The sequence below is a fragment of the Odontesthes bonariensis genome, chromosome 11 (genome assembly GCF_027942865.1).
Source record: "Odontesthes bonariensis isolate fOdoBon6 chromosome 11, fOdoBon6.hap1, whole genome shotgun sequence".
NCBI classification, from domain to species: Eukaryota; Metazoa; Chordata; class Actinopteri; order Atheriniformes; family Atherinopsidae; genus Odontesthes; species Odontesthes bonariensis.
In genome coordinates this window covers 10,836,524-10,863,640 of record NC_134516.1, presented here as the reverse complement: position 1 = coordinate 10,863,640, position 27,117 = coordinate 10,836,524, and the positions used below count along the sequence as shown (strand labels likewise).

The 27,117-nt window shown below is 45.3% G+C and overlaps 1 protein-coding gene across 18 annotated transcripts in view; it reads left to right on the top strand.

Moving 5' to 3' along the window:
- The window catches only part of unc80 (unc-80 homolog (C. elegans)), a 56,530-nt gene extending 33,329 nt beyond the window's left edge, over positions 1-23,201 (top strand). For 5 of the 18 annotated variants that reach the window (XM_075477499.1, XM_075477494.1, XM_075477498.1 and 2 more), the window contains 35 exons: positions 1,352-1,490; positions 1,607-1,788; positions 1,919-2,050; positions 3,208-3,394; positions 3,500-3,631; positions 3,776-3,919; positions 4,112-4,212; positions 4,374-4,460; positions 4,562-4,745; positions 4,857-4,951; positions 5,533-5,622; positions 5,721-5,822; positions 5,908-6,088; positions 6,188-6,453; positions 7,364-7,498; positions 7,628-7,766; positions 8,063-8,159; positions 8,249-8,419; positions 8,505-8,597; positions 9,417-9,635; positions 9,804-10,034; positions 11,666-11,810; positions 11,880-12,005; positions 12,107-12,230; positions 12,310-12,516; positions 12,606-12,790; positions 12,877-13,042; positions 13,154-13,333; positions 13,436-13,583; positions 14,621-14,677; positions 15,703-15,784; positions 16,310-16,415; positions 16,758-16,778; positions 17,070-17,284; positions 19,162-23,201. In XM_075477499.1, coding sequence (XP_075333614.1) covers positions 1,352-1,490; positions 1,607-1,788; positions 1,919-2,050; positions 3,208-3,394; positions 3,500-3,631; positions 3,776-3,919; positions 4,112-4,212; positions 4,374-4,460; positions 4,562-4,745; positions 4,857-4,951; positions 5,533-5,622; positions 5,721-5,822; positions 5,908-6,088; positions 6,188-6,453; positions 7,364-7,498; positions 7,628-7,766; positions 8,063-8,159; positions 8,249-8,419; positions 8,505-8,597; positions 9,417-9,635; positions 9,804-10,034; positions 11,666-11,810; positions 11,880-12,005; positions 12,107-12,230; positions 12,310-12,516; positions 12,606-12,790; positions 12,877-13,042; positions 13,154-13,333; positions 13,436-13,583; positions 14,621-14,677; positions 15,703-15,784; positions 16,310-16,415; positions 16,758-16,778; positions 17,070-17,284; positions 19,162-19,653 — 5,361 coding nt within the window. In that variant the 3' untranslated portion in view covers positions 19,654-23,201. The remainder of the gene's footprint in view (positions 1-1,351; positions 1,491-1,606; positions 1,789-1,918; positions 2,051-3,207; positions 3,395-3,499; positions 3,632-3,775; positions 3,920-4,111; positions 4,213-4,373; positions 4,461-4,561; positions 4,746-4,856; positions 4,952-5,532; positions 5,623-5,720; positions 5,823-5,907; positions 6,089-6,187; positions 6,454-7,363; positions 7,499-7,627; positions 7,767-8,062; positions 8,160-8,248; positions 8,420-8,504; positions 8,598-9,416; positions 9,636-9,803; positions 10,035-11,665; positions 11,811-11,879; positions 12,006-12,106; positions 12,231-12,309; positions 12,517-12,605; positions 12,791-12,876; positions 13,043-13,153; positions 13,334-13,435; positions 13,584-14,620; positions 14,678-15,702; positions 15,785-16,309; positions 16,416-16,757; positions 16,779-17,069; positions 17,285-19,161) is intronic. The other 13 variants (XM_075477500.1, XM_075477489.1, XM_075477502.1 and 10 more) reach the window with 9 other exon arrangements.
- The last annotated feature ends 3,916 nt before the right edge of the window (positions 23,202-27,117 follow it).

The window sequence follows — 27,117 nt, the reverse complement described above, 5'->3', positions numbered from 1 at the left end:
TGTTTATAATTTATTATTTACTCTACACTAGCATTGATAACGTGGAGGTGCGTCGCTTACTTAAAAAAATCCGGGTTACTGTAATTTTGAATTTTTGTCGTAAAGTGGGTGTTACTGACGTCCTCGTCGTGCTACTACCACAGACAGCCCACAGACCTGCTGCCTATTTATTCATTCGGCTAAAATTCAAAATTAGTAACCCAGATTTTTTTAAGTAAGCGACGCACCTCCACGTTATCAGTGCTAATGTACAGTAATTAATAAATTATAAACAGCATAGTTTGTGCCTGTATAAACTTGCCCATAGGAAACCGTTTCATGGCCGAATATCTCAAGAGAGCAGCCAGACGCCTCTCGAATATCTTCGGAACAGCTCCAAATGTTCAACAACAAGCAGGGGTGAGTAGAACATCATGTTATAATGTGAAATCAAGGGCCCAATGTAAAAAAACCGGTCTTATCCTTTAAGGGATACGTTGAGTCATTATTGAGTCCATTTGTTTGGGTGCAGTGTCTCAAGTTTTGGGCTCTGAACTGTGACCAGTATTTTGGAACCGTGTCCTGAAGTTGAATGTTTCCATGGAGCTCAATGGCTTCCCGTGTTGTGTTTGAGCTTTTAAGTCAGAGCTTTTGGTGTTTATGAAGGTGGCTCTCTTTCAACCTGGCTCATTCGCCATGGTAACTTAGTCTCCGGAGCCGTTTATGTTCAGAGTTTCAGATTACGCATCTCTACATTCAAACAACTGGCTGTTCCGGTGAAAGAAGTGTCAGATGATTGGTCTGTTTTATCGATTAGTTGTTTATTTTGATTTTTATTTATTAAAAAAAACAACATATACTTAAAAATGAAGTATGGGACAGTTTACGTCAACAGTTTAAGTCAGAAGTGCATTAAACCCAAACGTAAATTCCAAATATTGTAGCCGTTGTGACACCACAAGGTGACACAATGTGGGCAAAAGCCTCATGCAAGAACATTTTTGTATTATATCTGTTTTGTATCTGTTTTGGGTTTTTATTTATTTATTTTTTATGTTAGAGGCTGAAGAGGGAAGCTTTCAAAAATAAAGATCAGAACCACTGTCATGATAGTACCCATTATCTATGAGTGGAGGTTTAGTTTTTTTTTTTTCATTGTGAACCCTTCAGGTGTTATGTTTTTTTTTTATTTATTTGGGTTTTTTTTGCACGAAAACAGTTTAAAGTAGAAAAATAAATGAGAACAATACAACACATATACCATCTTTATAACTCTCATCTTATTTCTGTTGTGCCACAGTTTCAGGAGTCAAACGAAAGGCTTCCACAGTGCCGTTGGTCAGATTTCCTTTTTATTTTTGGTCTCTTCCAGGTCATGAGCTTGTCCCCAGCTCCTCTTTCACTGCTGATCAAGGCCGCTCCCATCCTGACTGACGACATGTATGGAGACATCCAGCCCGCAGCCTGGGAGCTCTTGCTCAGCGTGGATGAGCATATGGCGGCTGCAGCTGGTGAGTCAGTCATAAGTGTCGGTGCATCTCTGATCTGCAGCTCGTCTCCAAAGGTCTCTTTAGATTATTAAAAAAAACACTCCCGATTTGATGCTTTATTGCCCCCCCCCCCCCAGCTGCCTTGTTCCTCCTGTGCGCGGTAAAGGTCCCCGACGCGGTGACCGAAATGATGATGGCGGAATTCCAGCACCAGGAGGCCTGCCAGCGCATCAACTCCATCCTGAAGTTTTACACGCTGTGGCGTTTCCGCTACCAGGTGTGGCCTCGCATGGAGGAGGGAGCCCAGCAGATCTTTAAGGTACACAAAGATGGCGGCGTCGCGTTCATGTCAAGTTTAGTTTGTCCAGAGAGTTGGAACATACATGCATTTCCCCCACACTCCTGGTCCATTTGAAAGGATTTGGCGCTATTCTTGTCCTCCGCCTCAGATCCCTCCACCCAGCATCAACTTCACGCTGCCGTCTCCAATACTGGGCATGCCTTGTGTCCCCATATTCGACCCCCCCTGGGTACCCCAGAACACCGGCAGCGTCCAGGACCCAATCAACGAAGACCAGTCTGTAAGTCTGAGCCGCTGTTTGAATGCTTTTGCCTCATTTGTACGTGATGAATTTACTGAGATTATTTTCTGTGACAGACACTTTGGAAAGGTTTTATTTTTAGAGTTTATGCAATATCCAAAATATATATATATATATATATATATATATATATATATATATGTGGATTTTCTTTTGGGTCCTATTTAACAGACACAACAGTGCACTTTAGAGCTCTTTCAAATGTGTTCTTTTAAGGTTAGGTTGTTCATTTATTGTTGCAAAACAGATTTGTTGGTGTCTCCTTTTTTACTTTCTTGTCTTTTTTTTGTTTTGTTTTTTTGTACAAAGCATGTATGTCATGATATTGTTTTTCTAAATTCTGATGACGACCTGCGAGCACATGTTCTATAATTTATCTATCGACTGTCTTTGCTTTTAGTACCCCACATTAATTCAGTCAGTCCATACCATAGTAAGTTGGTATTTCTGTCCGGATGTTTGTGCTGATGCATCTTGTTACCTTAGATCACAGATGACAAGAGGGGGGGATAATCTTGTTGGAGTTTCATGGGTCATGTGGGTCAGTTGCATCTTGATCAGACATGCGCACCACATTGGAAAAAGCCTTCCAGCACTTGCTTTGATTGCAAGAAAAAAAAAAAACATAATAACAGCATGCATCAGACATACAGACCTGTTGTGTGTGTTGTGCTGTTGATGCATGGTCATTAGATGAGAATGACTTTGCTGTAAATGTTTTTCATATCATTCGTTAAGCCTTTTCTAGATGTGTATGAGCACTTGTGCGAATGCTGTGAGGCATTTACTGTACACAAGATACAGTAAATTCTCCATATTCCAGTCTGAGTACATGAGTACATGTATTTGTGTCACAATTTGTCTCAAACGATCCTATTCATTACTTGGCCAGCGTTCTTTATGATGCTCGGGATGGCATTCGAGCATGAGACCAAAAGAGCTGGAGGAGAGTTACTGTATTAAAGTGTTGTCCAGTCATTTTACATTGCAAAATGCTCCTCAGTTGTAGCCTAGAATAGCTGTTCGCACACATTCCTCAAGGATTTAAACTCATGCTGAATCCTCTCTGTGTTTAAACCCGCTTCGTTTTGCCCTCTGACCTGACACCCACCCCTCCCCCTCCCTCCTGCGTCTAGAAATCCTTCTCTGCTCGTGCGGTGTCGCGCTCCCACCAGCGAGCAGAGCACATCCTGAAGAACCTGCAGCAGGAGGAGGAGAAGCGGCGCCTGGGACGCGAGGCTAGCATCATCACGGCCATCCCCGTGGCTCAGGAGTCCTGCTACGAGCCCACGTGCAGCCCCCCACCTGAGCAGGAGGAGGAAGGTGGGGCGACCAGGCACAAAAGCACCAAAAATAAAAACAGAGTTGGCAAGCTGCTGATGGTTCTGTACCCTGATGCCATGTTGTTTTTGACATTGCTCCCGCCAGCAGAAGAAGTGGTGAACCTGGCATCCCGCCGTCTGTCTGTCAGCCCGTCCTGCACCTCCAGTAACTCCCACAGGAACTACTCTTTCCGCCGCGGCTCCGTGTGGTCTGTCCGCTCGCTGGCCAGTGCAGAAGGTATAAAAGCTTTCAAAACTTTGTTTTCTTTTCTTTTTTCTTTTTTTTTTCCCCGTTTTCTGAGTTTAAAAAAAAAAAAGGAAACGAGTTGTTGTTTTTTTTCACCTTTTTTTTTTTTCTTTTCGTTTTGTATTTTCTTTACAGACGAAGAGAACACGACAGAACACACTCCTACTCACCACATGCTACAGCCGCCTCAAGCTGTGTTCCCAGCATGCATCTGTGCTGCCGTCCTCCCTATAGTGCACCTCATGGAAGACGGGGAGGTTCGGGAAGATGGAGTCGCTGGTAGGTGCAAAAAAAAAAACAAACAAACTGTTTTTCTTTCAATTTCTCTATAAAAAGAATAAATAAAACAAAACAAAGACATTTTGAGTGTCCCACTATAAAGTCTGCATCTACATCCAGATATTTGTGAGTGTGAGGGGGGGCATTTCTCAGACTTTAATGTTTTATTTTTCTTTTCTTTTCTTTAATAAGTGAGCGCTGTTGCCCAGCAAATCCTCTGGAACTGCCTGATTGAAGATCCAGCTCTGGTTCTCCGCCACTTCCTGGAAAAACTCACAGTGAGCAACAGACAGGTGGGCAAACATCTGAAGCAAACACACACACACACATTACACTGCAGGAAATTAGGTCCCATAAAAGCCCGCGGAATTGGGAGTTAACCCGCCAGCTGCAGCTGAAATACAGTAGATCAAAGAGATGAGATGTGAAGAGACGACTTGTTGTGATTCTCCAGGATGAGCTGATCTACATGCTGAGGAAGCTGCTGCTCAATATTGGAGATCTGCCAGCCCAGACCTCCCATATCCTCTTTAACTACCTGGTAAGACCACAGATGCATCTCATCACCTTTGTCTGTGTACCTCAGTGCCGTTTGATCTTTTAGCCCGGCATTAGTTCCTCAACTTTGTTGCCTTCTTCTAGGTGGGACTGATCATGTACTTTGTGCGCACTCCTTGTGAGTGGGGTATGGACGCCATCTCGGCCACGCTGACTTTCCTGTGGGAGGTGGTCGGACACGTGGAGGGGCTCTTCTTCAAGGACTTGAAACAGACCATGAAGAAGGAGCAGTGCGAGGTCAAACTGCTGGTCACTGCATCCATGCCAGGTCAACCTGCTGACACCCGGAGCGCAATCATTCAGAAAAGCTTACGATTCTGCTTGAAGACGAGTTTGTTTCATATCTTTTCAAGCATTTTCCTGTGCATCGTTGATACAGGAACCAAAACACTGGTGGTGCACGGCCAGCACGAATGTGACATCCCCACACAGCTACCGGTCCACGAGGACACTCAGTTTGAAGCTCTGCTGAAGGTAAAACGCAGAGATGATTTCTGAGGTCTGGGGGGAGGGCTTTTAAGGAATTTTTTTTTTCTTCCATTGCATTCCCACCAGGTTCTTAAGCAAACAAAGAAAATGGGAAGACACGCACAAATCATACGAAATATGGGAAGCGCCGAAAGACATTCATGTTAGTTCAGGCAGGTGTTTAGTTTATTCCAACCAACCGGCAAAGCTATTTAAAAAAACAACTGTATTTGAACTAAAACGGGTAGAAACAGCTAATTGTTCACAGGCCTAGAATTTCTGCCACTAAGAGCTTGTTCTTAAAACAGCGATTTCTCTTTTTATGCCCATCGATTCTCTTTATCCATCCAAGTCTCTCCAGCGCTTGACGAGTCCAAATCCTGAAGGGGGGGGGGGGGGGTTGAATAGAATTTAAAAACGAATGAATTGATGTGAAATTGACTCCTAAGGAGTCTTTGTCAGACACTTCAGGAAGCGAGATTTTTGTGAAAAATATTGTGAATTTCGTCCCCAACGTCCCGAATGACGGCACACGGACGAGTAAAGAAACGGAGGACAATCATGACGTCTCCTCTTTCTGAATCCAGGAATGTCTTGAATTCTTCAACATTCCCGAAGCCAGATCGGCACACTACTTCCTGATGGACAAAAGATGGAACCTCATCCATTATTCGAAGGTAGAGTTGGTAGTTTACAGGCTTGTATTCAATTTTTGAGTAAAGATGTAATGTTGATTTGTTGTTTTTTTTTGTTTTTTTTGGTCGTCTTCCTTCAGACCTATGTGAGGGACATCTACCCCTTCAGGAGGTCGGTGTCCCCCCAGCTCAACCTGGTCCACATGTTGCCTGAGAAAGGACAGGAGCTCATCCAGAAACAGGTATGACATCGTGAAATGGCTCGTTAGAAGAAGAGCTAACCCGATCCTAAAGTGGTTAAAAACTCGTCACCTTTACCTTTCAAAGGTGTTTTCCCGTAAACTGGAAGAGGTCGGCCGGGTCCTCTTCCTCATCTCCCTCACGCAACACATGCCGGCCGTGCACAAGCAGTCCCACGTCTCCCTGCTGCAGGAAGACCTGCTTCGCCTGCCCTCCTTCCCACGAACCGCCATCGATGCAGAGTTCTCCCTGTTCAACGAGCAGCAAGGTGAGACCCAACACCAACCCGAATCGTCAGCATCGTCGAGTAAACATCGCCTCAAATGGAGTATACTATGATCACCGTATCCTCCTCCCCTCCCCGCAGGTAAAGAGCTGTTTGGTTTGGACACCCTCCACAAGGTGCTGTGGATCAAGCTGCTTGAGGAAATGTTTCTGGGCATGCCCACTGAGTACCCGTGGGGCGACGAGATGATGCTGTTTCTCAACGTCTTCAATGGGGCGCTGCTGCTCCACCCGGAGGACAGCGCCCTCCTCAGGCAGTACACCGCCACCGCCATCAACACAGCCGTTCACTTCAACCACCTCTTCTCCCTGAGCGGTTACCAGTGGATCCTGCCAACCATGCTGCAGGTACGGATGCCACGTCCCATTACTCGTGCTTATTAGTGACAGGGATCACATACTGATGGGCACAGTCTTCGGGAATAGTTCTCCAGGCTTCTTGTAGGACGTCCCAAAGCTCTTCTTTGAATGTTGGCTGCCTTTTGTTCCGTTCTCTGTCAAGAGGATCCCACACTGCTTAAATGCTTTTGCGGTGCGGGCTCCTGGGGAGGATTTATGACTTCATAAGACCTGTTGCCCCTGATTTTCAGTCTGTGAGTAAAAAAAAAAAAAAAAAAAAAAGAGGGCCTATATGGAAGTTTTTCTTCGCCATCGGAGTTTGAATACGAATTTCTAATATTGAATTTTTACAGCATCAAAATCAGACTTTCAATTTGAAAAACCAACAGTGTAAACAAAAAAATCAATTTCTAAAAACAAAAATCAGTGGAAAAAAATTCAACATCTAAAAATTCAACATCAAACCGGATGTTGAGTCTGGTTCTTTTTCCACTGAATTTTTAGATGTTGAATTTTTTTCCTCTGAATTTTTTTTTAATGTTGAATTTTGTTACTCTGATTTTTGCAGTTTAATATAAGTTGTCCTCAGAAACCCTGGAAAAATGTTGCTCAAGGCCACACGAACATCTGGCTTTGCACAGCACTGGCAAAAAAATAAAATGGAATGGATTTATGGATTATTTTATAAATAATTATGATTACAATGAATTGAATTCCAATTGGCTTGAATTGGACTTTATTATTTAAGTGCCTTGAGATGACATTTGTTGTATTTGGCGCTATATAAATAAAAATGAATTGAATTGAACTTGGGCTTGTAGATGGCCACATTCCTTTAAAGTTGGTTGGCTTTTTTTAGCCATGGTTTTTCCAAACGGTCTCTCTTTCCTAATTTGCCATCTCTGAATTGCTGTGACAGGTCTACGCCGACTACGAGAGTAACCCTTTACTGAGGCAGGGCATTGAGTTCTGCTGCCGGCAGTTCTACATCCTCCACCGAAAGCCCTTCATCCTCCAGCTGTTTGCCAGCGTGGCCCCGCTGCTGGAGTTCAGTGTAAGACTTCTGAGTAAAACGCACACACGTTCAAATAGATCTGCCACCAGCTGGTCCTGTTAGTTGTTTTTTTTTTGCATTCTGCATTGAGCTCACGTGAATCCTCTCCGTCTCTACCGCCCAAACTAGACCAGCACCAGCACCGGCCTGTCGAAAGGAGTGTCGGCTCAGTGTCTGTTTGACCTGCTGGTTTCTCTGGAGGGCGAGACGCAGGACGCCCTGGACGCCCTGGAGCTGGTCAAGGCTGAGAAACCTCTCCGCTCTCTGGGTAAACCGTCCGTCTCTGGCACACTTATCGATTGCTGACAGAATGGCCGCAGGAAAAGGTCAAATCAGAAAGCAACCGACGCACCAACTTGTCTTGACATTCACTTAAGATGCCCAGAAACTGAGACTGATGCGAGATTTGATCAGGGTTGAAAGTGCTTATCTTGTCAGCTTATGTTCCATCAAAGAAGCCCTTCGGCCAGCCCTTTGTAAGAGAACCTTTCTCGTTTGTGGAAAAGCCTTCGGGTTAGACTAGTCTTTTACCTTTTATTTTTCCCCCTTTCTTATCACTAACAGATTTTTGTTACGGCAATGAAGACTTGGCCTTTTCCATCAGTGAGGCCATCAAGCTGTGTGTCACTGTGGTTGCCTACGCCCCCGAGTCTTTCAGGAGGTGAGGGGAGGGGAGGACCGTCAAGGAAGCTTCTCTGCAGCCAGCGTTTTCTGTGCAGATGCTTCACACGTGTGTCCCACCACGTTTAGTCTCCAGATGCTGATGGTGCTGGAGGCTCTGGTTCCCTGCTTCCTCCAGAAGCTCAAGAGCAACACGGCCACGATGGAGTCTGCTTCGGCTGCCAGGGATGAGATCGCGGCCGTCGCTGCCCTGGCCACGTCTCTGCAGGCCCTCCTTTACAGCTCCGAGGCCCTCACCAGGTTTGTCTCAAGCTCGTGCCGATAAGTCTGGATTTCTGTGTGTTACGTCCTCTCGGTCCTCGTTTCATCCACGCCTCTTTCACAGACCCATGACGGCACCCCAGTTGTCCCGCTGCGATCAGGGCCACAAGGGTGGCACTACAGCCAACCACGCCATGTCGGGGGGCGTCAACACCAGGTGGGAGATCCTCTCAAATTGCCTGGATTGATTGATTGATTGAATGATTGATTGATAGATTTTTATTTTCGAACATGTATAAAAAAGAAAATGTATGTAACCATTTGTACATACAAAAGAAAGAAAAAGAGAAATTTAAAAAAAATTCAATTACATAAAGTGCTAATACATAACAAAACACCACACATTGTTCGAAAAAGGAATGGGAAGAAGTACAATACTTTTTTTAGTTCCCCACCCCTTTTTTACTACTCTTCACTTTGTAAATATCCTACAATACACCTATATAAATAAATGCCATATATACACTTCCTAAATATCTAAATAAATATATAATCACAAATAAATATATACTACACACATATCCTTGTAAATATAAATGTAAATATGAATATATATATATATATATATATATATATATATAACTATCCCCATAAATAAATATATACCATATACTAATTAAATTACAATATAACAATTAACCCTATTCTATTAATATATTTATCCCTCATCATCCTCCGTTAACATACTTCCTCTTCCATGTACTTGTTTAAAAATATTTTTTTGTACCTTTTTTTTTAACAGAATTAAATTTGTACTTTGTTTTATTTCTGTCTCCAGACTGTTCCACAAAGTCACTCCACAGCTCGATACGCACATGCTTTTCATATTTGTTCGGACCTTTTGGTTTTTTAAAATTTAGGTCTCCTCTTAGATTATATCCCTCCTCCCTATCACTAAACATTCCTTGTATGTTAAGTTGTGATTCAGTCTCAAATGGTCTGAAAAGACGAAAGCTGAACAGGTTTGTGTTCGCAGGGACAACCTCCACCTGCTGGAGGAGGGGCAAGGCATGCCGAGGGAGGAGCTGGACGAACGCATCGCCAGGGAGGAGTTCCGCCGGCCACGGGAGTCCCTGTTAAACATCTGCACAGAGTTTTACAAACACTGTGGACCCCGACTCAAAATCCTACAGAACATCGCAGGCGAGCCGCGGGTCATAGCTCTGGAGCTGCTGGACATTAAGTCTCACATGAGGTGATGATATTGTTGATTTTTAAGGGTTTTCCATATTCTTCTAGCATACGGTTATTTAATTGAGGAGTAAAAAAGGTAACTCCGTGATCCTTCCCCGTCTCCCCGGAAACGGGAGAAAGCCCTCCCTCGTTTGCTGCATTAAACGTGCGTCCGTGTCTCCCCCAAAAGGCTGGCTGAAATTGCCCACGCCCTGCTCAAGCTGGCGCCCTACGACACCCTGACCATGGAGAGCCGAGGCCTGCGGCGCTACATCATGGAAATGCTGCCCATCACCGACTGGTCGTCGGAGGCCGTCCGCCCCGCCCTCATCCTCATCCTCAAGAGGCTGGACCGCATGTTCAACAAGATCCACAAGATGCCCACGCTCAGGTGCGCTCGCCCACAGGCACTATGCAGCAGGTCTGTTGAATACGATCTCTTTTTTTCCCCCCCGTCTCCTCCTTGAGTGTGTCGTGCTGTGCCAGTGCCATGGTGTGAACAGTAGATAGACGGCTTCTTGGCACTGTCGCGCTGCCTTAGTGGGTGCTGTACTGTAAGTGCTGCTTCTGTGTTGGTTTTTTTTGTGTGTGTGTGTGTGTGTGTGTGTGTGTGTGTGTGTGTGTGTGTGAGGTACGACTGTGTGTACCGACAGTGAATCACTGGCAATGTTCTCTTTAAGCCAGGGGTGTCCAGTCTGTATTGTGCCACAATGCAGATGAAAAAACTACATTAATGCAGTCAAAGGCATTTTGTTTGTAGTCCATTTAAGATTAAGATCAGATTCAATGTCATGCCAAATTGGTCCTCCGCTTTTAACCCATCCAGGTTGGCACCTGCACAGGGTCACACACTCATAGAGACAGTGGCATAGAGACTCTCCAACCTTCCGGTTATTGGACAACCGACTCTAACCACTGAGCCAAAAATGTAATAAATTAAAGGACTCGTACTAAATTCAACGTTACATTCCGTTAACTGGAGACAGGTCAGTGACTTTATAGGCCAGAAAAAGAGCTTCACAGAGAGGTCGAGTCTTAAAATAAAAGAAAGAGCCAAAGACTGGGTGGACAAATAGTTTAGTTTAAGAAAAAGGTTGTTTTTTTTTTTGTCAACATAAACGGAATATGGATGTAAATCTAAGTCTGTTTTCCGGCTCCAGATTATGGATTTATTTGCCAATTTGACTCCCGTTTGCAGATAAATGGCTATTTAGGTCATCACGGTTCGTACGCACGAGAAGCGGTAAATCAAAAGGGTTCATTTCGAGACATTCGGCCTTTGGTGCATTTTGTATTCCGCTTGTGTTACAGTAGCCACGGCTCTGCAGCGAAACCCGGTTCTAAACCCGGCGTTCTCCGTGCAGCGTGGACCCCATCGGCTAAAATCCCGTGTCGAATTGAATTTGACTTTCCTTTTAGGGTAAACGCGGCGCCTTTTTCTCTGCTTTTTTTTCTTACACCCCAACGCATTCAAAGTGAGCATAGGTTTCTCAAACATTTGACACGTATAGACTTTGTATAATTCTTTGATACGTTTTACATTTAACGTACCACGTGGCCACAAAATCGTACCGTGTGGAACCAATTTTGAGGGTTAACCCAATGACAGGATTTCATGTTGTAAACATTTGGGGAAAAAAACAAACAAAACAAGTGTCTGTGACAAAAGAAGGGGGGGGGCTAAGGCACAGCTGGCTCTGAGGGAACACTGGCCTCCAGGTGTGTGTTTCCACCGGGATCTGTCGCTGCAGTGTATCGCCGGCTGCATTCGTGAGCTTTGCAACATTCGGTGTCCGTGTGTGTTTGGTTTCTTGACGGAAACTGAGGGTGATGACTGTGTGGGGACGGAGTGCCACAGTGGTAAGTGAGCACAGGATCGCTTACTGTACTTTTAACACATTCAATATATATCGATTGGACGGTACACGTCACACATCTCTTTTTAAATTTTACCTTTAAAAGAGTTAGTTTTTTTTTTTCACTCATGCTGGGTTTTATTTTTTCTTTTCTTCCCCCCTTGCTGGGTGGTGTGTGTGTGTGTGCGTTCTCCAGGAGACAAGTGGAGTGGGAGGCAGCCAGCAACCTGATCGAGGGAATCTGCCTGACCCTGCAGCGGCAGCCAATCATCTCCTTCCTCCCTCACCTTCGCTCGCTGATCAACGTCTGCGTCAACCTGGTGTGGAGGCGCACAGATGATGTAGGAAAAGGCACAAATGACTCATTCCGCGTTGTTTTCTTTTACACGTTTCTCTCCGGCTGTCACCAGGTGATGGGTGTGGTCGGTCCCTCCAGCGTGGCGGACGGGCTGCCTCTTCTCCACCTCAGCCCCTACCTCTCTCCTCCGCTTCCCTTCAGCACGGCCGTGGTCCGGCTGGTCGCCTTGCAGATCCAGGTGCGGGCCCCGTCGCCGCTGAACATGGCGTCGACTCGCGAAGACGCCGAGCAAACATTTTAAAACTTCTTTTTTTCCTCTGTTTCTTTCCCTTTTCTCAGGCCTTGAAAGACGACTTTCCTCTCAGCCACGTGATCTCACCTTTCACGAATCAGGAAAGGCGAGAGGGGATGCTGCTCAACCTGCTCATTCCTTTTGTCCTGACCGTCGGGTCTGGAAGCAAAGGTAAGAGGAGTCGGTCTGGCTGTCTTTTTCTGACGGCGAGCGGCTTTTTATTTGAACACGCGCGCCTCTCCTCCCGCAGACAGCCCCCACCTGGAGCAGCCGGAGATCTTCCTTCTCCTGCAGACCGTCATCAATATCCTCCTGCCTCCTCGGATCATCTCAACTTCCCGGACCAAGAATTTCATGCTGGATGCTTCTCCGGCTCACTGCTCCACACCCGGCGACACGGGGAAGGATCTACGTCGAGAGGGATTAGCAGAGTCCACCAGCCAAGCTGCTTATCTAGGTACGACTGAGATGTGACACCATTTTATAGCTTCTCTGGTTTCTTCCCGTTTTTTTATTTTTTGGCTTCTCACCCGATGTCCTCTACAGCTCTGAAGGTGGTGTTGGTTTGCTTTGAGCGCTCGCTGGGAAACCAGTGGTATCGGCTGAGCCTGCAGGTGAAAGAGATGGCTCTGAGGAAGGTGGGCGGCTTGGCCTTCTGGGACTTCATCGACTTCATTGTCCGTACCCGTATCCCTATTTTTGTCCTCCTGAGACCCTTCATACAATGCAAGGTACAGGGGCCACTTCACGTCATTTTGGCCGACCGTGATATCCTTTTGCTTTGACATTTCCATTAAGCAGCTGCGTGTTTTTCTAGCTGCTGACCCAGCCAGCCGACTCCCAGGAGGAGATTACGGCGCGCCACCACATCGCAGACCAGCTGGAGCGACGCTTCATCCCAAGACCTCTCTGCAAGAGCTCCCTGTTTGCAGAGTTCAACAATGAGCTCAAGATCCTCAAAGAGGCTGTGCACAGCGGCTCTGGTCAGAGACTCGAATGCTTCATCTTCTAACTTCCAAAAAAAAAATACTCACGTTGAAATGTTGATAACTCTTGGTTGCCCTGCTCCCCCCCCCCCCCCCCCTCACCCACAGCATACCAGGGCAAGACGTCTATCAGCACAGTGGGTACCTCTACGTCAGCCTATCGCCTCAGTTTGGCCACGATGTCGCGCTCCAACACGGGCACCGGCACCGTTTGGGAGCAGGACAGCCAACCGTCCCGCCAGCCCTCGCAGGACACACTCAGCCGCACCGACGAGGACGACGAAGAGAGTCAGAAACCCTTTCTCTGTCCTCAGTCGCTCTCTCTCTGGCATTTGAGATATTTGTCCGAGGAAGAAGTGAACTCACTCTCCTCCACTCTTCTCACTCTAGACGACTCCATCAGCATTCCCAGCGTTGTGAGCGAGCACGAGGCTTTCTTGCCCAGGGTGACGTCTCAGCGGCGTTTCTCCAGCCACGCCACGGGCTCGGCGGCCCTGCAGCCCGAGATCCCCCGCACCACCATGCTGCCCAGTCAAAGGTAACGTCCCAGCACAGAAAGGCGGGTACGCAAATACCCACCACAGACGGAAAGACTCAAAACCAAGCTGTCCCACACAGGCAGAAACGCAAGTAGGCTATTTAAGACAACGATAATCATCCTCGATTGTAACTAGGGATCTTTTTGTTTTGTTTTTGGGTTTTTTTTTTTTTTAGGTTGCAAACACGTTCTGATTAATGACAGAAGAATTAAAGCTTTAAACCTTTTACTATTGGAGTGGAAGCGGAATTGGTGTCGCTGGGTGAGAAGTAGAGATAGCACAAGATAAATTGTCACCATTAAAACCCGCGGAGCCTTGCTCTTCTCTTCTCGTCACTCTTCAGCCTTTTTATGCAAGTCAACATTTTCTGATTGTCAGTATAACCACATTCACGCGGCGTACCGAGCGTGTTTGTGTGTTTTATTTTTTTTTCGTTTGTTTGCTTTTTGTCGGTCCAGCGAGTGCCAATCGAACAAATCTCAATCACTGAAGTAAACTGACACGATAACTCAGCAGATATTTTTTACTCATTTCAGAAAACCAGCGATGGACCGGACGGTGATTCTTTTTTTTCTTCTTTTTTTTCTTTATGTCGTGCAATCATTCTGATCCGGAAAGAGCCGGTCAAAAACAAACAAAAAAAAAAAACATGTATGCAGATAATTGAAAGTCTGTTTCTGTGGGAAGGCCCGCTCTCGAGACACGTTTTATTTTTTAGCTCAAATCTTAACTTGTTCGCGTAGCTTATAGAAATAATGTCTTTATAAGGATCAATCGGTCATATCCCACAATCACGGCCATATTTTTGTGTATATCTCTGTTGATTTTACAATGCTCTTTGTTCAGCAGTCTCAGGGCTGCACTATGAAGTAGCTAACACTGGTGTATTGGTAAAAAATCTGCTCCAACTTTTATCAGTTATGGTAACTGCTTTCCACTCTTCTGGGGCTCAGTGTGGTGATGGATCTCAGCTACACTCCCTAAACTCCCATTCTCCACCCCCCCTTCCCTTCGCCCCCCACCCCCCTTTTTACAGTGAACCCAATGTGCTAGATGAGTCCCAGGGCCTTCTGCAGGAGGGTAACCTCTCTAGGTACAGTGGCCCTGTCTGTGTGTATGTCCCATTGGTGCATTGGGATGGGCATCGCCTCGTGACGGCCTTCTCTATTGGCCGTCGATCACTCATCCACATCCAGTCAAACTGCCTCGGCCCTATCACGCCCCTTCCCCCTCGTCAACTTTCCTGTCTCTTATCTCTTTCTGTGTCGGTATAATGTGCCTTGTTTCTGTCCCCACCCCCCTTCCTCCTCACCTCGTTTTTGAGCTCCACACTGACCCTCATCTTCTCGGCTCATCTGCTGTGCTATCCTAACCAGGCCTCTCCTCCCTAAAATGACTCGCTAAAGAGGGTCCCCCACCAGCCCCAGGGCCGGGGAGCTCTGCCTCTGTTTCCTCTGTTAGCTGTGGGTCTTCACGGTTGATGTGCCATCGCCAAAGTCAGCCTTATCTCCCATTGGTGCCATGGTGTCTCATACTGTTTATGTGTCTTATCAGGCTTCTCGCTGATCAAATTGGGCGTCCCATTGTGGATACCAATCTGTATGGGCAAGGGGGGGAACTGGGGTGGCAACCAAAAACACAATGACTTTTGGTTTGTTTTTTTTGTGTGTGTGTGTGTGTGTGTGTGTGTGTGTATGTTTTTGTCAAATTTGATGTAAAACAGTGTTTCTTTTTTTCTTTTAACTAAATTCGATTTACCTTTTCTTTCCTGGTTTGATTCTGAAATATTCCAGTATAGATGTTTGACGGGCATAAAATAAGTTTCTCTTGTCAGAGTTGCTACTCCAGCCCCCTACTATCCCCTGTTGTGTTTTCGGTGTTAAATCATGGCGGCATTGTTCTTTTTTTGTTGTTGTTTTCTTTTCTTTTTTCCTGCGCTGTGACTGGGTGTCTTGCAGCATACAGTGTGTGTTGAGTAGTGTAGCGGCAACATCTTGTTGTGATGAAAGGTGGGTTCAGTGAGCGATTAGAGGTGGTGGTGCGACGTTCCTGTTGGCTCCTTCCGGCTGACGTATTTTGTGTGTGCGTTTCGTGCGTCTGTGTCCAACTTGAAACCAGGGTCGCCAGCGTGCAGAGTGAACCGGGCCAGCAGAACCTCCTGCTACAGCCTCCGTTAGGAAGAAAGCGAGGACTCAGACAGGTATGGAGGTCAATTGTGTTTTTCAGTTTAGCAGGAAACTGACTTTCAAAATAAAACTGAAAACTGAACAAAGTTCTCGAAGAGAACACTTAAAAACTAAACGGAACACAAAAAAGCGCAGGTGCTGGGGAGTCTGGGAAGGTAACAAAGAATCAGGACTGAGGCAAGACGAGACTAAGACTACGTCTGATCAAAGAATATAAATTAATGCAAAAACAACAACTAAGGCCAGTCATGAAAAAGAGACTAGGAACAAAGAGGCACATCGAGAATATGCCAATATACAAACAGGGAATAAATCCTTAGTCTACTCAGTTTAAATGTGTGGTTTTCAGTGGTTTGGGTTATTACAAATTCCAGACATGTGTTTTTGTGATAAAGGATATTTTGATACCAGAATACTTCTGATTAATATACCCACTTAATCACGAGATGCTCCGTTTTTTTCTATTTAGTACGTTTAAATATAAGCAAAACCCGGAGAGTGACCTCTTATGTCACCTTTCAATTGTGACTGTCCTGCAGTTGCGGCGCCCCCTGCTGTCCATTCCAAAGAATGAACCACGTGGCCGGTCGGGAGCGAGACTCTCGACAACACGCAGGAGCATCCAGCCCAAGAACAAACCACTGGGTAACAGCTCATGTGCTCTCGTTTATGTGTGTGTGTGTGTGTCTGTGTGTGTGTGAGAGAGAGAGTTGGGTGTCTTATTTGTAGATACATAATGGAAATGGGACATATTTGTTTCAGTGACTGGAAAAACTAATGGCCAATCTTACCCTGCGCTTCAGATTTAGCACGCAATGTGCTTCAATGTCCCATTGAAATATGAAAATACATATAGAAAGAACTGACCCGTCCCCCCCATTGTCCTCAGCATCTTGTCTTTGTTCCAATGCTGTTTGCTGTGGCACTTGTCACCAGACTGACTCTTGTCACTCTGTTCTGTCTCACGCCTTATGTTTCAAAATAAAGAAACTTTATTGGACTGTGAAGGTGAGACACGACCCTTAACCCTTCCTCTCCACCCTGCAACGGCCCGCCCCCCTCTTTTTTTTTTTTTTAATCTGCAACCGCACCCTATAGGGCGCTCTGCATGTCTGCCTTGCTTCCCCTCCCAGATCCCCGCCTCCTCCCCCTCCTGTCCCGCCCCTGCCTCCACTCTTTTTCTAATTTTTTAAATTTCTCATTTTTTGGGTGGTGCTGATGTCTTAGCGAGTGGCTAGCTGGTGCTGGCGTTTTTTGTTTTGTTTTGACCACGTGCTCATGCAATGTGTTGCCCCACAGCTCATGGAGACCAAAAGAGGTCGGTCACCTTTACAGAGAATCAGGGCCAGCAGGCGCCGGCGGGGGCCAGCAAGCCCCCGACCCCCAGCGCCGCGGAGCCTGCAGCGCAGAGCAGGAGGGCCAGTCCTGCTCCTTCAAAGTCCCCGACACTGCAGGTGCCCCCCGCCGTCTCTGGCACAGTCACCGCCGACCTGCATGGGCCTGCAAACACACAGGTAGGACCAGCAGCGAGGAGCAAGGGTGGGTGGGTGTCGCCTGACAAAACTCACACATTATACTATTATTATTATTATATTGACCAGCTGTGCCAGTGATCACAATATGAAAAAAAAAATCCATAAAACATTAATTTTAGAATCATCAAATTTAAAGTTTGATTATTGGGCGTCTTTTATCCAAATTTTCAATGTCTGACAGAGACAAACAGGGTGGAGCCAGTCCTGCGATTGGCTGTTCCTGAGAAAGAGTAAACAGCCAATCAGAATCAGTACTTTACGCGCACACTCAAGTTGCGCTTCAGTTATTGTTCAGCTGGGTGATTCAGTTTGCACGGCTGCACTCATCGCTTCATACAAGCACAAGATGGGAATTGATTTATCAGCCGGAGTATGTCAGACTTGGCTACAGTCTGTGGTGATGCGCCCCCTTGACTTTTTTTTGTCATTTTTCTTAAGAAACAAATAGATGCACGCGCGACAGCGTAAAACAACAACATTGTATGGTACGATTACTCCAATCGAACTTATCCAGATGTTAGTCTGACTTTGAAACATTTGATATTGTGCGATTTCAGTTGGACCGATGTGTTTACTTTAAAAGTTTGATTTTATTTCAGCCAACGCGCTCATTTACATTGATTTAGTTGACTATAACAAACAGATTCTGCCCTGTTTGTCTCGACTGGCAGACTTTTCATGAAACTTGGACTGTGTTCGAAACCGCATACTACATACTACATACATGCAAACTGCATACTTCCATTCTGCATACGGCATACTGATCGATCAGACAGTATGCAGAGCGTTTACCCACAATGCATTTCGCTCCTGCCCGAGCCGAAATCAGCTGACCTGAAGCTGATTTCGCTTAAGCTCTAAACTCTGTAAACTTTAGCAACATTTGAAACATTTTCAGGCGAGAAAGTAGTCGTTTAAATTCCCAACGTGTTGAAAATCTGACAAAATACCGGCTATTTACAATTTTGTTTCCGACAAATTCGGCGCTACTAAAGCTAGCCGCAGTGAGCAACGCACTTCCGTTTATTTTCACAAAATAAAATACCTGTTGCCTTTTATCATAGGGAAAGCCATTACGATACAATTGGTGCTTTTGTTTTGAAAACAGGAAGTGAACCTACCCTCGTTGTAGCTAGCTTGAAACTGCAATTTTGACAGGAAATGACGATCGGCGACGTCACGTTACGTTACATCTTGGGTAGTTTGAGTATGAGTAGTAACCTCATGATGCATACCCAACATTTCGGCGAATCTAGTGTAAAAATTGGCTTTGTTCTTAGACATTATGAATGAAATAAGTCTCAGTACTTTTCCATGATGACCTAAAGTGATCCAGGAGTAGGGAGACAAAACAATTAGGAAAGCCTGGGAAAGCAAGGGCAGATTCACACACACACATTGTTTTGGGCTGATCCAGAGAATATGACGAAGCATGTTGAACCTACTCATGTCCAATCATACTCGGTCGAGTGTGAGTCCAACCTATGAGGCTATAAATACAAATTACAACCGGAAATCAAGGCTCTGTCTGACGGATTCCTGCGAGAGTTCTGTCATACCGAGACCAGCGCTGAGATACTTCACTTGTTGCCATCAATAAAGACTTCATTTTCACTTGAAATACTCCGGTACGTTCTTGAGCTTCCAATTAAAAGAACCGAATCTAACACTAGTATGCATCCGAGCACTCAAACTCGCATACTAACTCAAAAAGTTAGTATGAGTAATAGGAGAAGTATGCGGTTTCGAACACAGCCTTGGTCTCGATATGAATTGTGTGGACTGGCCCTTTATCTGTGGGCCTGCATATCTTATTACAAGCTGAAACTACAGGAACAAGGTGTATTGTCACTCAGGTCGCTCCGGCCATAAGCAGCAAGGAGAAGAGAGAGCAGTGGGGGCTGCGCAGCAGCCTGTCCCCTCCCCCCTCCATCTCACGCCCCTCCACCCCGACACCCCCATCCCGAACCTGCTCCCCGCTGCCCCTCTCCCGAACCTGCTCCCCTCTCCCTTTGTCCCGCACCTCCTCCCCTCTCCCTCCTCCACTTCCTGTGCTCAGCACAACGCCGGCCTCGGGCCCCCCTCTGCCGCCACCCTCCACTCTTCTCCCTCCACCTCCCCCGGGGCCATCCAGGATCAGAGAGAGCCCCGGAGACGAGGATACAACGGCACTGCTGCCGCGCAGCGACACCCTCCTGCAGCTCAGCGAGGACGACGGCACCGAGAACCCGCTCCTCACCCCGCTGCTGTCGCCACCGTCGCCCCGCCGCTCATCTCGGAGGTCGCCGCGTCGGTCCCCTCTCCCACTCTCCCCCGTAGACCTGGATCTGGATGAGTCCCACGTTTGAGAGAGGATGTTGGGTGGAGTGTAGTTTTCATTTAGGACCTCAAACCTAAAGCGGACACCTGCACAGCGACAGTTTAGTTCAAGAAGTGAAGCACGGATTTGGTCTAGTGACAATAAGGGTGAAAAGGTTTGAAAGCTACCAGAATGTAAAGGCGGGAGAAGAGAGGGCTTTGTGTGTCCATAAGTCATTCTGTTATCCCCCTCAGCTACGCCCCGACACAAAACTCCTCCCTCCTCAGTCTGAATGTTATCCCTCCTAGATCAACCAAACTCCTTCCTCTTTCCTTCTCTCCAATCCCATCTTTCCATGGTTGTATCTTGTCTTCTGTCTTTCCTGAAGCCAATGCATATTATTCCAACCTTATTCCTCATCCCCGCTGTAGAATCCTCAGTTCACAGACGGGTGTTTTTAAACCCTGCGACGCATTTCAGCCTGAGATTAATCAGATTATTTTTTTGAGTTGCACAAAGACGGCAAATGATTACAGATAACTAGTAACAGTTAACTATTATTGCCTCGAATGAATTTAAGTATAAAAGATGTTTATATTAAAACAGGAGATGCTATAATCTGTACAGTGGTGCAAACATTATACTGAGAGCCATTCTAAAGCTAATGTTGTGTGACTTAATTTAGCGCCTTTTTATTCAAAGTAAATGTAAAGCAAAGTTGTATGTATTTTACGCATCGTGTCTTGTCATGTCGATCATAAATAAGAAATCCGTGTTGAGATATTGTATATGTTCTGGTCCAATCTGCAATCTGAGGATGGGAGTTAATTTGTGAGGCCGTGCGTTTCCACGTATAGTAGGAGTGAGGATTATGGGAAACGTAGTCTCAAAAGTAAAGCAATATGAAATAAGCCCCCTCGAATCTAACATGACCTTTTTCCCAAAGTGTGCTTACAGGAAGCCGCCGCAAATGTCGGAACACTTGAAACGGGATCTAAACATTGCTCACTGAAAGGTTTTCCCAGGAAAATTCGGGTCCGTCGTCAGGTTCGTGTAAAACGGAGAGAGCACCCTTGTTCAAATCCGAGGTTTTACGCTTCTGGTCATGAAACGATCACCCGGTCCTTGCCGGTGCTTTAAATGTGAGCAATGTTCCCAAAACTGACAACAAATGAAGTGAAAATGCAGAAGCAGTGTGTGGAAAAATGAAGTCCACCGTAGGATTCAGCAGCCACTTTTAGCAGCAACGACTTGAAGTAATCCATTCCTGTAGGACGTTTCTCACATCACTGTGGAGGAGTTTTGGTCGTCCCGACTTTACGTTGCTCCAGTTTGCGGGCATTTGTTTGACGGCTCTCTTTCGGGGTTCCCACCATGACGTTTCAATCGGGTAGAGGTCTGGACTTTGACTGGACCACTGCTGCACCTCGATTCTCGTCTTTTTCAGACATTCTGCTGTAGATTTGCTGCTGTGTTTGGGATCATCATCCTGTTGATGACCCAGTTTCAGTCGAGCTTTAGCTGTTGGTACAGACGGCCTCAAATTTGACTCGAAAATACTTTAATATACAGAGGAGTTCGCGGCGGACTCAATGACCACGAGGTGTCTGGGTCCTGTGGCTGCAGAACGAGCCCAAATCATCAGCCCTCCGCCGCCGTGCTCGACAGATGAGCCGTTTGTGCCGATATGCTGCATTTCGTTTTCTCCGTTACAACCAAACATCCCCACTTTGGTCCAAAGGACATTGGGCCTCATGCAAGAACCGTTCGTACACATATATTTGTTCTTATGTCGAGCGTACGAGTGATTTAAGAGAATTTGCGCATTCACCAATCTTTTCGTATTTTACGTTTTCTTTCAGGTACGAACAGAATTACGAGTGATCCAGACCTGTCGTAGGAGTTTCGTAAAATAGTCCGCTGTTATTCCAATCAAGTTTGCTTGACTAATGGATTGTATATTTAACTAGAAATTGCTGTTCCTATGAAACAGCAGTGAGAATGCATATAAGCTGAATTACCTTGCTAAAAAATCTCAAGAAGCTAAAAAAAGCTAAAACAGCTGAAGAAGCTAAAGAAGCTAAAAGAAGCTAAAACAGCTGAAGAAGCTAAAAGAAGCTAAAAGAAGCTAAAAGCTGAAGGAGCTATGGAAGCAAAAATAGGCTGAGAAGAAACAGGAGTTTGAAGTTGAAATGACATTTAAAAGACGAGAGTGTAATGATTTCAAGCAATAAACAGTTGAAATGAAAAAAAAAGTATCTGGGGATCGAACCCCTGCAGCCCGCACGAAAGGGCGTTAGTGAGAATGCCTTAAAGCATTCTCACAATTACTTTGAAGCAAACATAAATAAATAAACATTATACCCCATAATGGTGCTGACATTATTCTGTTTAACTTAAATTATGCACTAATTGAAGGTTAATTTGAATCTGTATATAACAAGGCCAATGGGAGGTGTAACCAGCGGCTGACTTTCTACTTTTGGATGTCTTAGCGTGTCAGGCTCTTGGAAGAGACCGTGTAGATATCCTTGCGGAGACAGTGAAATGGCTGACATCGCGATATAGATTGCCAAGGACTGTGCTGCTGCAAACATGCAGCTTGCTAGAGCCACAACTCCAGAGAGAAACACGCCAATCAAACCCAATTCCACCACACGTCCAGGTCCTCACCACCCTTGGATTTTTGGTCACTGGAACCTTTCAGAGGGAGACTGGAGGCAGATCGGGTGTGTTCCAGTCCTCTGTGAGTCGTACGCTCCCCTTGGTCATCAAAGCTCTCATCAGATTATCACCCATGGTACATCAGATTCCCATACACCGCTGTCCAACAAGTACAAATTAAGAGGGACTTTCATGCCGTGGCTGGACTGCCAATCATATTCGGAGCACTAGACTGCACACATATACGCATCAAAGCACCCGTGCTGTCGTGGAGCGCACTGAGCTGAAGGCCAGGTGGGTGTGTCTTGATACAGTGGGGGGCAAACTGCTCTGTAGCCCAGAGAAGGCATGCCAGATTTGCACAATATTGCCATGAACGAGGGTCTCCTACTACCTGAACCAGCCCAGGCAGACCCGAAGGTGTGGTGCCAGAAGACCCCCCTCATGGACCGCCCCATCAAAGTGCCATCATGATGAGGCAACAACTGATTGCACAGCTTTAGTTGCAGTCATCGAGCGCCTGGCCATGGCCAGACGTTTTTTTTTTTAAGCTATTTTCATATCAAACCATTTCTTTTTTTTTATTATTTCAGTGACATTACGAACTGCAGCTGACATGGTAAAAATAGAGCCCTGCTAAAAATGACAGATTTTCCTTTTTGGATCACTGAAAGCAGAACTTCAGTCTCAGAGCCCCTAAAGTTGTTCTTTTTGCGCCTTGATACCATTCTCAACACTCGACACTTCCTGGCACAGGAGAGAGGAAGCGTACCCTCATATGGTATTATTTAGGGCGTGGAGTATGCAAATTTACTATCCTCGTGCACGTTTCCCTTAAAGCTATGGTAGGTAATCCTAGAGAGCTAGCAAGAGAGCTAGCAAGATTCGAAAGTGGCCCCTCCTCTAAGCTCCACCTCCACCCCACCCCCCCACCCCCCCTCCCCATTCCGTCAGTGCTTCATCCAAAGCCATTTTTGCCGTATAAAGTCGTTTTCGCTAACGGTAGAACCGCATGCGCGCGCGGAGGAGGGAGCCGACAGAGGGGGGCAGGCAGAAAGCTCTCGGATCTCGGATTGGTCAGCTTTTTCTCAGTCCTGCAGCTGCCACAGAGGTCTGATTATTTTCGTCCCTTTTTCTAAATACATCTTGTACAGATCTGTGTGTTTCTGAACAGGATTACCAACCATAGCTTTAAATACGCACGGTTGGGATTCAACATTTACGCAGGTCGTTTACATACTTTTTCCGAAGTTAAGAGCGTTTGTTGAATCTGACGGCGTGTTCGTACGAGACCTTCGTACGAAAAAAGTAAGAGAAATTTAGAATAAAAATACGAAAATGTTCTTGCATGAGGCCCATTGTTCCTGAAGTCTTGTGGTTGGTTCACACACAACATGGACTCCAAATAGTTTGGAAATGGCCTTTTAACTTTTCCCAGATTGATAGGCAGCGAAATTTGCTTCTCCAACGTCATTGCTGATGTCATTTTATTTATTCATTTGTTTTTTTACACACTGTTTCTGCATCGTAATGTAGTTTTTTTGTGAGATAAGTAACGATGACATGGTGTAATATTTCATGTCTTGCTCATCTGAGTTTGCTATGAATTTTAACACCTTGTAAGGAGCGGAACAGATTTGTTTGTTTATTTATTTTTTTGTTTTTTTTACATGTTAAACCTTTAGAATTAACGGAGCGTATGCTTTCTCTGTCACTCTACTGGATGTGTAAGCAGATTTTTATTCATGACCAAAGACTGTAGCCCTAACTTTGTGTTGATACAGCCTCCGCAGTTACCTGCATATCATTCAGTGTCGCTCGTGCTCCTGTTACATGGGCAGAAAGGCTTCCCAGTACAGCATCTGGGATGAAACAATGCAGTAGATGGCAGTTACCTCATTGGTCATTCCATGCCTTAACATAGAAAATGTCTATTGATCCATCGGGCGCATATCGGATAGTTTAATCCAGTGAAAACCTCAGACCTCCGGTAGAGCTCCAACAAGTCGTTCATGACGCATTTCGAGAGCTTCTAATATTATTGAAAAGTTCCGCAACTGTGGGCATTAGAGTCTTTCAGTGTTTTGTCCGTCTCTACTAACACTTACCATGCGAGGGAGACGGTGCGTGCCATACTTCACACCAATGCACTGTGAGTGTTTTTCGTCCCGAGCTGCTTTTCTGTACGTCCTTTGACTGTAAATGTCTCCGTTTGTGGAAAGTCTGTAATCGTCTACGTACGTGGAGATAAACATATATGCAGTGGGAAGTCCGAGGAAGACATGCAGTTTTACGCAGAGATGATGGGATGCATTTATTTTCACGCGAAATCAAGTTTAGGAAAATTGTATTTTTGATTTAGACAAAGATTTTTATTGGTTGTTCAGTGTCCAGCTGTTTTTTTTTTCCAGTACCAAAATATAGCAGAGAAGTACGTGTTATTGCTCTTTTTGCCAATAGGAGGCAGCACATGTGCACAAATGACAAAAATGCATAACATGCCAAACATGCTGTACGACGAAAAGCATTCAGTCGGAGAGCCATTTAACCGTTGTATCCCGTTAAATGTGTCGAAACGATGTCTGTGCAAATGTCCAATAAATCTACAGTATATCAGAATATTTCTGGAAAATCTAAATAAATGGAGTTTGTTTACAGTGTTTTTCCACCTTTCTGGTCCTTATTATTATTGTTTTTTTGTGGCGGAGGGGATAAAAAAAAAAAAGAGGTGTGACCCTGAAAACACTAGGGGTGGGGGAAAATATTGATACAGTGACATGTCGCTATATTTCGCATGGCGATATTGTATCGATTCAGAGACACCAAATATCGATATTTTGGTCACATACACATAAAAAAATAAACTTTGTATTATGCACCAAAATAAAATCAATTGCTGCTTTAGTCCACTAAATGGTGCTAACCGTTCACTGTCTGGTGAGCTCAACACAGCAAAGCGGCTCTCGTGAGATCTGGCTGGCACGTGAACTAGGTCATAGGTGATCACAGCACAGCAACATGTAGGAAGGAGAACTGATAAATGCGCCATCAAAATTTAAGTCAAATGTCTGGACTTATTTTGGACTTTTGAACTAAGAAAGAAAGAAAGAAAGACATTGACATGACACATGGGACTGTCGTGCGAAAGTGAAATACTCCGGGAACACAACTAACATAAGAGTTCACCTCTCCCGCTACCACCCAGCAGCACTGGCAGGTGAGGGGAGCCAAACGAAACAAGCGCTTGCAAAATAAAAAAAAAATCAACCGACACTGGACACTGAGATTAGCAAAGCTACCTTCACATTCTGAGCGTGCAAGGAAGTTAACTCAGTCCATTGTTTACTTCATGGTGAAAGACTTACGTCCGTTCAGCCTGGTGGAAAATGCCGGGCTTGAGCCCGGGTATGTGATTACGTCTCGCCGTTTCTTTGCCGAGACGGCTGTGCCTAAACTCTACCGCGGAACTAAGCTTGAAGTCGAAGAATCCTTGAGAACAGCAGGAAGGGTTGCATTAACTAGTGACGCTTTGACGTCGAGGTCAGTGGACTCGTACATGACTGTAACATCGCACCACATCACAGAGGACTGGGAACTGCAGTCTCATGTAGCCTACTCCAAACGCGAGCGGTACATGAAAGCCACACCGGGGCCAACATCGCAGACCTCCTGCGAAATGCAGCAGAAGAATGGGGGATTGCAGACAAACACTTGGTTGTTGTAACAGACAGCGCTTCTAATATGTATGTTGCCACTCAGTTAGCGGGATACATCCATGTCAAGTGTTTCGCCCACACACTGAATCTTGCATCACAGCGGGCAATAAAGCTGCCAACAGTAGCCAGGCTTATGGCGAGAGTGTGGCGCATCACTGCCTTTTTCAACAGAAATACCATGGCAAACCACGCTTTGGAATTAAAGCAGAAAATGTTGCAGCTTCCGAGCCACAAACTCAAAACTGACGTAACCACTTGATGGAATAGTGCATACGAAATGTTTCTGAGGTTTCTTGAACAACAGCCTGCAATTTGTGCAGCCCTGTTGTCTCCCGTGAGAAGGAGTGGCAGTGAAATCTTCACTTTGAATGAGAATGAGCACGCGGAAGAAATTGACTAGACTGAAATACAAACAGTTACGTTGGTCAGGTAAAGAGGACATTTTTATATTGTAGTTTTTCTATTGTAGTTGGGAAAAGACAGACATGTTTTATTTTTCTATTCAGTTTAACCGAGTGTTTGCACTTGTTGAATGAGCAGTCCATTTTGTTGGAGTAAATATTTGAAGTAAGATGAATTGACTGAAAACTTTTTTTTTAACAGATAAGCATGTTGATCAAGATTAATTATGTTGGTATCCTTTGCAGCTGAAAATTTGCTATATATCGTGATATTTGGTATCGTGGTGTCTCTGGCGATTCCCACCCCTACTGATTATATCGAATCGCAATACTTGTAGAATCGCAATTATCAAGAATCGTGATACAATCGAATCGTGACCAAAGCATATCGTCCCACCCCTAGAAAACACGATGTGGAAGTAGCTTAAAAACACAGATAACCTGAATGTATCGAACCCAGAGTTTATTTGCGAGATGGTTCCAAAAAGCCAGGAGGACTATCGATAAAGCTCACACTTCGAGGAGTTGGATACTTAAACCTAAAGTGGAACTGAGATTAAAAAAAGAGTGTGGAAAATGTCTTCATGATGTGGGATCCTGCTCGATCAAAAAGCTTTACCCATTCATCAGACGTCACGCCGAAACATCCACATCAAGGTTTAGTTTAGAGTCCATGATGACCATAAATCCAGCAGGCCTGACAAGAATGGTCTCATCCGGGAGCCCGTGAAA